The sequence below is a fragment of the Electrophorus electricus genome, chromosome 9 (assembly GCF_013358815.1).
Source record: "Electrophorus electricus isolate fEleEle1 chromosome 9, fEleEle1.pri, whole genome shotgun sequence".
In the NCBI taxonomy this organism is placed as follows: domain Eukaryota; kingdom Metazoa; phylum Chordata; class Actinopteri; order Gymnotiformes; family Gymnotidae; genus Electrophorus; species Electrophorus electricus.
In genome coordinates this window covers 9,610,440-9,622,500 of record NC_049543.1, presented here as the reverse complement: position 1 = coordinate 9,622,500, position 12,061 = coordinate 9,610,440, and the positions used below count along the sequence as shown (strand labels likewise).

Here is a 12,061-nt window from a genome sequence, read left to right as displayed (position 1 = left end):
TGCCATTCCAAAACTGTGCTGCAGCCATTTCACTTTACCAGCTCTTAAAAGACCCAGTTCCCCCTACCGCTCTGATTCAATAAAACATCTTTGAGCAGTGCCACTCCCAAAGACCTAAAGGAGCAGTTGTTTCATCACTGTAAAAAATAAAAAATGGTAAGTCTTAAATGACACAATTCTGATCTCGTTATATTTTTCCCTTTTGTGACATTGTTAGAGATTTAGTTTTTTAATGATTAAAGATTATATAACATTAAGTAAACTATTTTGACACTATTTTAAAAGAGAAGTTGAAAACGGAATATTTATTATGGTGGTGTTTGGTGTGATGGTTGTCCAACTGATAATAAATCCCCCTATTTTGGGTGTACTGCTTACAGAGCCCTTAGAGTGAGCAGAGTGTTATTAATTATGATGTAGAAATAAAGTGTAGGCCTACTCAAAGCAAGTTTGTGAGACCTGGGGCCTGTCACCCCTGTAAGTTTTCCCCACATATATTGCCTATTTCCATTTGGCATTAAGAGCAGTTTATCAGATACAATGTCTTCATAAGACTTTTATTTTGGAATAGCATACATCAACCACAAAAAAAAAGCACACTTGTATTTGCTCTTGTAACACAGTTTTTTGAGAGTTTGCACTGTTCACTAGTGTAATTGTGGAGCAACTAGGAGCAGCATTGTGTAACAGCACATTACATAACAGGTAAAGGTCCACAAGCAGAGTGCTTTTGAATTGCACTGTTTTCTTTGAGTCTCTTGCTCTTGCAGATCCCCCCTTCCCCCATACAGTTTTCCTGCTGTGAGTTGGATGGTTTTTCTTCCCCTTCACCCCCTGGGTGCCAACTATGTCAGCCCATCTAGAATAATTGTCCTTTTAAATGTTGGACTCTCATTAAAAATGCTACTTTTGATGCTACTTTTAAAAAGAATTTTTCAACATTGTCACATTTCCTATTTTATCCTGTTCATCTTAACATCTCTGTCGTGTTAAGATTTACTCTAAATGTTGTGTTATATCCTTTGGACTGTTCCTTTGACTGCTTAACTATGTACACCAGTGTGACACGCCTACCAGTTGGCCTGTAGTGGGAAAAGATGTGGTTGAGGTTTCTTTTACATTTCAGGAGATGTGCCCTTCTTTACCCGTCCAGACTGGGCCTTGCTGTCTCCAGCGGCAGCCAAAAGCACACACCTAAATTTCTTAGTGTGACCACGTCTCGTGTGTCTTTCTCTCTCTCTCCCAGACGGGATGAGAGATGATGCCGGTGTCGCAGTGCTGCTCTCAGATCAGTGGAAGTCTTCTGCGTTTAAATGAATGCAGATAAAGGGACAAGCAGATCTGCTTCTAAATCAGCAGTATCAGATGCTAGATATTTGCCCCGGGTTTACGAAGAAGGGGCTTCTGTTGCCAGAAGGCAGAGTGTTTTGGGGGATGGGAGCTTCAGGAATGTCTCGCATGTTTTCGCTCAGCAAGAAGGGAAGTCGGCCATCTGGGCTTTCTCTGCTTTCAGTGCTACACTTTGACACTGCAAAATATAAGTAGACCTGACCCTGTATTGCATGGACACAAGGGTATCTAAGTCTGCTGTTACAAAATTGTGTAGACTATTAGTTGGCCCATAGCAAACCTTGCATTTACACAGGCTCGCCAGAATAGTTTTAAATTTCCAGAACTGACACCATGAGAATGTATAATGTTGTGGCGTTGTATTTGCTTGGTCGGTTGATTTGTTTTACTAAACCTCCAGCTAAAGTCAATGCACCTCTCAAGCAATCAAGGAAGTTCACCCACATGCACAGGCACATAGTTGGCTGTGTCTACTCTGTGAGGCTTTACCTGAAACTGTAGACCCACACTAGTCTTAAGTATTTATAAGAGGAAGCCTACTGTCTGTTTTTCTGTTGGTTAAAATGTTACTCTTTTAGCAGCACAAAAAGTCCCACCCACAGCAGGTATTCTTTATGTAATGGAATAACCTACTTAATGACTGATATCCTATCAGACTGAACCACTGTTAACAAGTCACACTCCCTGAACTGAAAGATGAACTTGCTTGTGTATTCCTCTATTTGTAATTAGCAAGCCACTTGTAAGTAGAAGAGGACAGATTATTTTGTAAGGTGGAGGAAGGGGGGGTGTAGAAGCTTGCCTTGTTTATTGTGTTTATCTGCAAGCCTGTAATTAGAGCCTTCTGTGCTGCTCAGGTCTGTTCTTGAGGAAGTGCAAATAGCTTTTTCACAAGGTTCAGTTTGGCTATTGAGTTGCCTGCTTGTGTGCTGATGTTACTGGAATGCCCTAAAGAAAGTGTTGGAGCCTCCTGAGCTGGAAGCACACAGACGCACTGTTCCCACTCTTCTCACTGTTGCTTCTTTTGAATTGAATCTAGCACATTACCACGTCAGTCTGGCATCTTGGCCAACTATTGTTTAAAATAAGACTCTATATAGACATTTATTGACATGTTTATAGTACAGAACTATTCACAGCAAGTAACATTTCGAGGTTTTTTGAAGGTTATGGAAAGGGGCATGTGGTAAAAAGATTTTCATCTATTTATTTATTTATTCATTCATTCATTCAGAGAAACCAGATTGCTGCTGCTGTGTCCATTCCTTTCATGGATTAATTACCGATCTTTAGATGCAACGCACCTCGTGGGAATGGATTATAACTCACTCATTGTTATCAAGCAGGAAATTCTTCATAAGGTGACGGTGTCACAGTGGTGCTTCACTGTGGTTTCACAAAAGCTAATTGACTTAAAACAATCGTCTGCTATAAGTGGGATTTGTGGACTGAAAGTGATCAGTACGCATAGACGGCTGCAGCCTCCTTCTTTATTATCCAGAGCAGTGAGCTGCTTCTCCACCTGCAAAAGGTTGTGTCCACTAAGGATGTGGTGATTTATTTATTTTTTTTGGTGCACTGCATTGTTGTCCAGCGCTGACCAATGCCAGTGTGGCATAGCTGGAACCCCTCTGGATGCAACTGTTGCGTGCTTTGCTCTCGCAGGGCTTCCACTCACAAACTCTGAAAATTAAAGTGTGAAATTACAGCTTGCGCGAACCCAGTGGCCAGGTCTTTTGGCCTTATTTTCTTCCCCTTATGTAATATCTTGATTATTTATTGACTGAGTTTCACTTCTTGCGATGAAGCAGCTGTTCAGAGCAGGATGGGTACTAAACTGCAGTGCAGTTTTCCAATCCTGGCATTGAGAAACAATGCCCTAGGGCATGTGTAGGCTTTTCACTGCTTACTCAGATGTTATGTGCATGTTATTGCTGTGTCAGTAGGAAAAATTCCCATAGTGACACATCATGCTGTGTTCAGAGTTCCAAGTTTGCTAGCAGAGGACAAGCTTGCCAAAGGTCTGCGGTCTCCAGAACTTATTTGTTTCCTTAAGCCCTCAAATAATTTTGAAAAATTAGCTTTGATAAAAAAAATTAAGAGATTTGATAATGAAGTGTGTCAGCTGAATTAGGAAAGCAGTATTTCATGGTGATGGTGCTTCAGTTCTTCCTCTGCACATTTAAAGTGTTCCTTCCTTTGGCACTTGCATGTTAAACTAGTGAGGGGCTTCTTAATTAGCTGATGTGTCATTAGTAGATGATTTTTAAAATGTTCAGATCAGGGTTAATCAAGGTTAAGACCTGGGGGGGGCTCTGTCTTAGACTGAATTAATGTTAATGTTTTGGGTTTGTGTGGTGGTGGTGGTGGTGGTGGTGGTGGTTGTTGTTTTTGTTGTTTTAATAACCATATTCTTTTAAGCAAGCATATTATGACTGCACTGGTTCTCTCTCTCTGTGTGTGTGTGTGTGTGTGTGTGTGTGTGTGTGTGTGTGTGTGTGTGTGTGTATATATATATATATATATATATATATATATATATATATTAGTGTGTGTGTGTATATATGTATAAAAAATGCATGCAACATGACTTTCTGATGGTTTTGACTATCCTTGTGGCTATACTTGATTCTTCTTGTTCTATGACTAACAAGAATGTTAGTCCTGTCATCAAATGTCGCAGGGTGAGCTGTGTTCTATGGAAACATCTGTCTTTCCTTTGGTGGTTTCTTTTAAACAGTGGGGGGGGGGGTCTGTTTCTGACTAATAAAGACCAGACATAGGTTACAGATCAACATGGTTAATACTTTAACACTTGAATCAGAAAAATTGAATAACAATTGTTAAAGATCACATAGAAATGTGGAATTTGGCGTAGTGCTTTTCACGCCAATGCCAAGGTTACAGTTAGAGGTAGGCCTGAACATTGTGACAATACATATAAGCATGTATAAACCATTTCAACGAAACAAAACAATAAATATTATGTTTATGGTAAAACCTAGTTCAGGCATATAGTGTAAATATTTACTGGATGTGGAAAACCTTCTTTAAGTAAAAAAAAAGTTGTTTTTCAAATTGCTGTTAAAAAAGAAAATTATTATTATTATTATTATATTTACATTTTCAGCATAATATTTAACAGTAAGACCACGTCTTGGTTCCCTGGGATTGAAGCCACGTCCTTGGTGTTGCCAACACCTCGTTTTACGTCACGAACTACAGTTAATGTTTCCATTCAGATAAGTGCAACCCTGACCGAGCCTGTGCTCTGCCCTCAGGTGCACTGACCAAGGTGAAAGAGAGCCAGAAGCACGTGGAAGAGGGCAAGATGGAGCGCCAGCAGGCCGACGGCATCATGGAGCGCTGCAACATCATCTCATTCGCCACACTGGCCGAGATCCAGCACTTCCACCAGACCCGCGTGCGTGACTTCAAGGCCCAGATGCAGCACTACCTGCAGCAGCAGATCACCTTCTTCCAGAAGGTGACGGGCAAGCTGGAGGAGGCCCTCCGGAAGTACGACGACGCTTAGGCCGCCGCCAGAACCCTCACTCGCGTGCTGGCCACTCCCCGTCGCCACCCCCCCCTTTCCCAAGCCTAGAGCCAGGCGACCGTTAGCCGATAACCGCCATAGCGCCATAGCCCTCCCTCTCAGATATGTGTGTGAATTCTTCACCCACCTAACGAATGTCTCACTGCAGTAGAATAAGGTCCGTGATGAGACGTGTATAACCCTCTGTCGGAGAGGTGGGTTGTTGCCAGTAGAGGGGAGGGCCAATGGCCTGAGCAGTAGCCACAAGGGAGGCCTGCATTAGTTCTGTGACACCAGTGCTGAGGAGGAAGGAAAGCGTTCCACTAAGAACACAGTTTGGCTCACCTTAACAAAACAACAGAAGTCTTTTGCTTACGCTACTAATGTCACGTTTTAGAGGACTTCATTTACTCTGCCTTCTAACACTGTTCATATGCGAAATGGTAACTGAAAGGTCATTTTCGAGGAGGTCATCTCCTCCTCGGAGCGGTTGCGTGGCTTACCACTGCCGACTTTGGAACGCTAGAGCCCTTTCCGACTTAGCTGAATATACAGAATGTTTACATTCTGTACAGAGAGATTGGCTTCACTGTGTCGTGCCTTTCAGTCTCGTCTTTGTCGTATTCCTATGAGTTCTTTTAAGCAATGATATATATATATATATATATATATATATATATGCAGTATGTAGTATACTTATTTTAAGATGTGTTTTTACACTGCCTAATTTTATTATCCATGAAGCCCCAAGAGAGCAAGCTAGGGATGCGTTTATTTTGTGTGAAGATAATCCTTAGTAGAGGAATGATGCCCTTTTTTGGCACTCAAACTGATTTTTTCCCCACAATATTTTCAGTCCAGACCAGAATGTGGAGTATATTTAAGGAAAAAACCATTGTGTCCCAGCTAGATTACTCAGTCATTCACAGAAGGCATGAAAGTACTCCTGTGGCACATGGAATGGTGGCAGTGGTCAAGGATCTAAATAAAGCAAGACAATTTGATGATGAACTAAAGCACCACTTACTCAGGACTCCATTTCTGTTCAACTTCTTCATGTATAATAAAATGTGATGTCTTTTTTTATATACATATTTGAGTCCCCCTTTTTCCTAAAATAATGTAATGGGGGGGGGGGGGGGGAAAGGTTTATTTAATTTTGTGCTGAAGAAAACATCCCTGGTTTGTTTAGAAATGTTTTGAGATTTTCCCCCAAAATAAACCCCCTACATAACTTGGCCCCATGTCTTTTTTTTTTTTTTTTTTTCCCCAAATTTAAAAACGGTTTTAAATTTATTCTAATTCAGTATAAACAAAGGTTTTGTCCAGTTAATGATACTGGTATGTGTTAAGGTCATTTTAAATGAGAGTGTGTGTTCACTGTGATATTTGCTGTACCATGTAACAATGGTCTTTGTGTTGTGATGCTATTGGGAAACCCAGTTCAGTTCAACATAACTAATGAAAACGCTGTTAGTTAAATAATGCATTTTGTAAGTTGCCCACAATAGAGTATTGTGGTTAATTCCAAATTTTATACAATATGTATGTATGATGTGTGTTCTATAGAATAATTCTATGTAAGAATCCATTCTGAAGTTTGCACTATACTACCAAAGTCTTTGCCTCAATGAAAAAAAAGTTGATTCTTGTTTTCTGTATTGAGGAATGAAAGATGTGAAAGTGTAAAAAAGTCTGTGAGGACACATACAAAAAGTAGCACAAGTGCTGAATGTGAAGCATATTGTTAAAAAGTATATATTATGTCTTTATGCTAAGATCACACATTTACAGACCAGTCCCTCCAAATAATGCACCCAAGTGAGTGGGTCTTTGGTGAGCCCCCTGTACTTAACTTTGTGTTACTGAGGCGAGAGCCTGCCCTGAGTGGTGACAAAATGCTCCCCCCCCCCTCCCGTTTCTTCAGTGCTACGGCGTGGGAATATGGCCTGGGTGCCAGATCTGGCCCTTTCTCTAGTCGGCCCTGGCAGAGTGCCCCGGTGCCCGGCTCTCTCTGTAAACAGAGAAGTGCGCTTAGCTTTCAGCAGGATGGACCTCGGGACTCCACGCCAAACAAGCCTCCTGTTCACAGATGGGGGGGGGGGGTTCCCATCTTGAGGGTCGCATTTTTCTGGTGGTCTAGAGAACGATGTAATCAACCAACAGTCACAACCTCAGATTGTTAAAGGAACATGTGAAGATGGTGCTTAGAATATATGTATGAAACTTTATATTTTGATTGGCCAAAGCTATATGAGAGCAGTGTTTATCTTGAATGAAATGCAGATGAGTGGGTCTTGTGCAGTGAAAGCCCAACTTTCAAATGAAATGAAATCTTATGATTTCCATCTTGATACTAAGTGCAACATTACTAAGGACAAAACCATCTGTTGTGTAAGTGTCTTGACACTTCCTACCTACCTTCCTTCCTACCTTCCTACAGAGGCACCAAATAGATCTTTCATTAAAGAGGGCATTTAAAATCAGCAAAACTAACATTTATTACTGGTTGGGAATATAGCACAAGCACATGTGGCTGACACACTGGATGCTGGCATCAAGAGGGTTGTTCTAGGAAGAGAAGTGATGGGTAGAAATAGCATAATACTGATGTTGCCTTACAGGAAACACTTTCCAGATGCTTAAAGGAACACTTAAGCTTCCAAATGGTGAAGTCTGCTGTGGTGACAAAATTAAGTAACGGTTGTCACGAGCACATTTAAAGGAAGTAATGCACATAAATTGCTTTGTTTTTGTCTTATGCCATACATTAAATCTGATCTCTAACTCCAGTTACAATATAATGGTGAATAGAGTCCACTGCAGAACATTAGGCATTAGTACAATGGTTTGTTCTTCCTCACTACTGAAGTGGAGTTCTAAGATTTTTGCTCAGATTAAGTCCAATTCCGGTTCCACCCTCGTGTTAAATACTACAGCCATGAGTCAGAGGGAGAGGGCATAGTATGAAAACAACAGCCACATTCCACCCAAATGGCTGCAGAAAGGTTCACTCTGTGCTCCCCCAAATGTCATCAGTCTTATGTACACAAGAGAATAGAAATGATTGTGTATTTTCACTAGCTCCACGTAGCGTGACTTTTTCAAATATGGTAGACTGAATCCCTTCAGCTCTGCATACATCTAAAGAAAAGTTGCATCTCATTGAGTTGTGTTCAGGTATGTATAATAAAGCTTTTCTATTTATTTCATGCTTCTGAAAAAAATCTTTCCTCTTTCAACTTTCAATTTTCTTTCCTCTTCAACTTTCTGTCTACACTTCTCTGAATTGACATATTTGACATCTGGGTCTTTCTCACCCAAGTATGGCTACTGTCCTTTGAAAAGTTGGAGAGAGGCACTTAATCTGTTCAATACGTGATCACTCTGTAGAATTTACATCTTTTTTTCTAAAACTTGAAATTCTCCTCAAAACTGACCAAAAATTGGCAAAATATACAGAGTAAACATTGCACCTGAAATTCTGTTTCCAATTATGGGCCTTTGATGAGTTCTTGACCTTGCTGAGGTGATGGAAACTCAAGCCATTTGAACACAATAAAACTGACACTACTCAGAATGTCTCCTGGGAAAACCCCAGACACTCCACCTTCAATAACATTTTGTGTTGAGCAGCCGGTGTCCACGTTTGTCCCACCCTTGCTATTGAGCCAGGAAACCCTCCAAGTTGGGGAATTTGAAATTACAGCTTGTTACTACAAGGTATTAACCAATAACCTGCATAACTAGAAAATGCTGTTACATTTTCTCTTTTGTAACTTCTTCCTTTTCAAGAAATGCTGAGGACAGTGAGATTATTTTGAGGCTAGTATGTGTGGGAAGTATGATGTTCTCCAGTACAGTAATATCTGTACTGGTTTCTCTATTGGTGTACAATTAGCATTCCCTCACGTGGAAACATGATACTTAAAACAATTTACTTTCATGATTCATTGTCGCCACAAGGCAATGCTGCTCATAAAGGCGATCTAGATGAAACCATGGAAGGATATCACAAGACTGAGAGTGTCACTGAGTTTATCCAGTTAGTGCTCTGAATCATTTGGTTCCACTCTTGTCTTCAGACATGCGTTGGAACATTTCCTGTTCTCTTCCTGTGAAGCTGAAGGAAGTGCTGTGTCTGGAGGATCATATGACTCCTTTGCTTTGACCACTGATAATGCATCCAGGGACACAGGACATAGCAAGTTTGTAAGTAAATGTTTATAAGCAAATGAAGAAGCATTCTACATCTGTTAAAACCCTCTTTTCCAAAACTTTAAGTAAGGCACAGCGTATCAAGCAGAAAAATCGGTAATGGTTATCTGGTGATCCAAATGATCTTGTAGCTGGTATTGACTCTTGAGCCTTTCAGTCAGGGTTGCTTAATTCTCATAACCCATGAGGCAATCACAGTCATGTGTGATGAGCCATTAGCCCAACCAACCCTCTCAAGTGAATTACAAACATGTTATTCCCAGCCCTGGAAACCTCTAAATTCACTGACCATATGATTTTAACGCCACCTAATACTATAACGTCAGTTAATACCCTTTATTGCCTTGTGCAAATTATTTGAGTAATTTTGAGGTAGGCTATGGAGCTGACGTTGACAAAGATTTTAGTGCGTGTCATTGTTTGAAGCTTGCAAAGACCAATACACATCCAATATGCCAAACCTCCACTATTGTTTCTGACTGATGGGAGGTGACAAGAGGTGAAACGAGCGCATGGCCTGTACCTGGCAGAAAGCTCCGGAATGTGGGAGTGCTGGGCATTCTTCGCTTGCTTTGTTTTTATAGCCCCGCACAGGAAGCCCACTCCAGCAGGGCCTCATTCACATCATCTAAAAAACGCTGACTGCTTCCTCCACCCTCTGGCTGCTCTCCAAGAGGTCTGTTTTTCACACATACCCGCACACACACTCGCTCCTCTGTTGTTGTAGGGGTGGGGTGGGGGGTGGGGGTGTAGCTCCACAGAGAGGAGAACGATTTACGGTTCTAATAATGGAAAGAATAGTAAAAAGAACAGCAAACGGCGAATTCCAAAAGGTTCAAGCTGTTCGTTTCTGTCTAAAATGTTCCTTTAAAGAAAGTATTTTTTCAGCACAGGCACAGCAAATCAGGAACAGTTAATAAGGTTTCCAACACTCACCTAGTTGTTATGGAGCAAGTGAAACGTCACCATTAGGCTCTCTTGAGGTTACGTCAATAATCTTGACTTTCTACAAGAGCTGTTTGTTGCCCACGTTAGCCAGCTGAATGCTACGTTCCAGACCACATATGTAAGAAGGCTAACTCTGGTCTGAAAGTATAACATCACCAAATTTGGTAAGCCTTCTGTTCAGTAGGTATTCAAGGAACATTATGAGAAAATTAGATAATCTGGAATATGTATCAATTTATCCTCATAAAACAATCTTTGTTGAGAACTAGATACTGTAATTAGATTTTGTTTTGTGAATTTGAGATGAGGCAAGAATGATGATTTGGCCTCTTAACACCAGGGAATGTAGATTCTAGCCCACCCCCAGAGCCTGTCACATTATGAGTCACCTAAAGAATATCTCCCCCTAACTGTCATTTTCCCAGAATATTTCTGTTCACTGCATGACATGGAATCTAATTAAGCCAAGGCGCATGGAGAGTGATTCTACTGTTGCACAGGTCTAGCTTTCAGTCAGATTGCAAAGTTAGTACCTTATGTGATTTTCTTTAATGAATCACATCTCAGGATGTACACTAACATGATAAACAGAGAGGACCAGGGAACATTTTCTCTCCTTATTTAAACCATGGTGGTTACTTAAGATTTGGGCAGAGCTGTGTACACAACCAACTGTTTTCTCAGCCACTTCTCACAGATGCATGTACAAAAGGTTGTAGTCATGTTTAACTGTTGTAAGAGGGATAAAAAAAATTTAGTTGTAATAACTCTATTGCCTTTACATTGAAAGAGATTGGTGCGTCTAACGTCCTTTGGTGCTTAGGTGGAGTCTGACAGCTAAAAGGTACAGGTTCTTAACTACTGTAGGCTACATTTAGCAAAAGAGCCTTTTGAATTAACAGAAAGATCATTAACAATTTATATAAGATAATGGCTCATTAAAGGTACAAAATATCTCTCTTGTTTTTGCTGAAGTAAATAGCACAACCATGTCTGCTAAAGCTGTTACAATGTGACAGAACTCTAAAATATTCAAACAATCCCTGCAGGGAAGGTTTTGTGTTCAGATTAGTTTCAATGCTCGATTTGCAGCCGCTCAAACTCTCATCGCAACCCTGTTTGCTTCTCTGTACAAATACTGCTACCATTACTTATTCTCTCCTATTTCAGTCCGCCTTGAAAACTGTAGTAGTTAATTCCCTAAATTCAATGGAACAGACATCAGAGAGCACGTTTAGCACTCTTCTGAAATCATAGCTATTAAGTACAAGAAGAGACATACCATAGCAATTACATTGTGAGAGGATATTCATTTCCTCTTGTCTCTATGGTCCCTGCAGTAACACTTTAGCCAAATGAAGAGACCAGAAGAAACCCAGATGCTGAAACAAAAGGCACTTCAGGGGAAAACAGCCTATTAAATGATCAAAAAGCTGAATATTTAATGTATGTGTGTGTGTGTGTATTCCAGCAAAGCCTTCAAAAATGTGGACATGGTGGACAATGTGACATGGTTCTTGTTGTTTGATCCTTTTGTTGTTTTGTTCTCCAGCAGTCTGAATTTGGAGTGAAACAATGAGTTAAAAGTGCAGAATGTTGGCTTGAACAACAGCGTGATGGAAAGAGTGAAGAAGACCAGAGAAGTGCTCAGGATGTGAAACCGAACACATTATCTATGAAGTGTGGTGACATGGGCACATATGACTGTCAGAGGAGCTTATCGACGTCAATAAAATGACTGGTGACAGTATCAGAAGAGTCTTACCACACTGACTCTGATGATTCAGTTTAGTGCAGTATGCCAGCTATTTATTAACAAATACAATTTGGTATATTGAACACAGGATTTTAATTTTATTTATATATTTATATAAAGTAGTAAAGTTATTTTATATATATATATATATATATATATATATATATATATATATATATATATATATAGATATATATATAAAGTAGTAAAGCACAAAGAGTTTCCAGAGAAACGTTTTGGACAGAGGTCCTTCG

At 40.3% G+C, this 12,061-nt stretch overlaps 1 protein-coding gene across 1 annotated transcript in view; it reads left to right on the top strand.

Annotated features, from left to right (window-relative positions):
• The window catches only part of snx18a (sorting nexin 18a), a 14,093-nt gene extending 6,001 nt beyond the window's left edge, over positions 1–8,092 (top strand). The window contains exon 2 of the mRNA XM_027029387.2: positions 4,632–8,092. Coding sequence (XP_026885188.1) covers positions 4,632–4,885 — 254 coding nt within the window. The 3' untranslated portion in view covers positions 4,886–8,092. The remainder of the gene's footprint in view (positions 1–4,631) is intronic.
• The last annotated feature ends 3,969 nt before the right edge of the window (positions 8,093–12,061 follow it).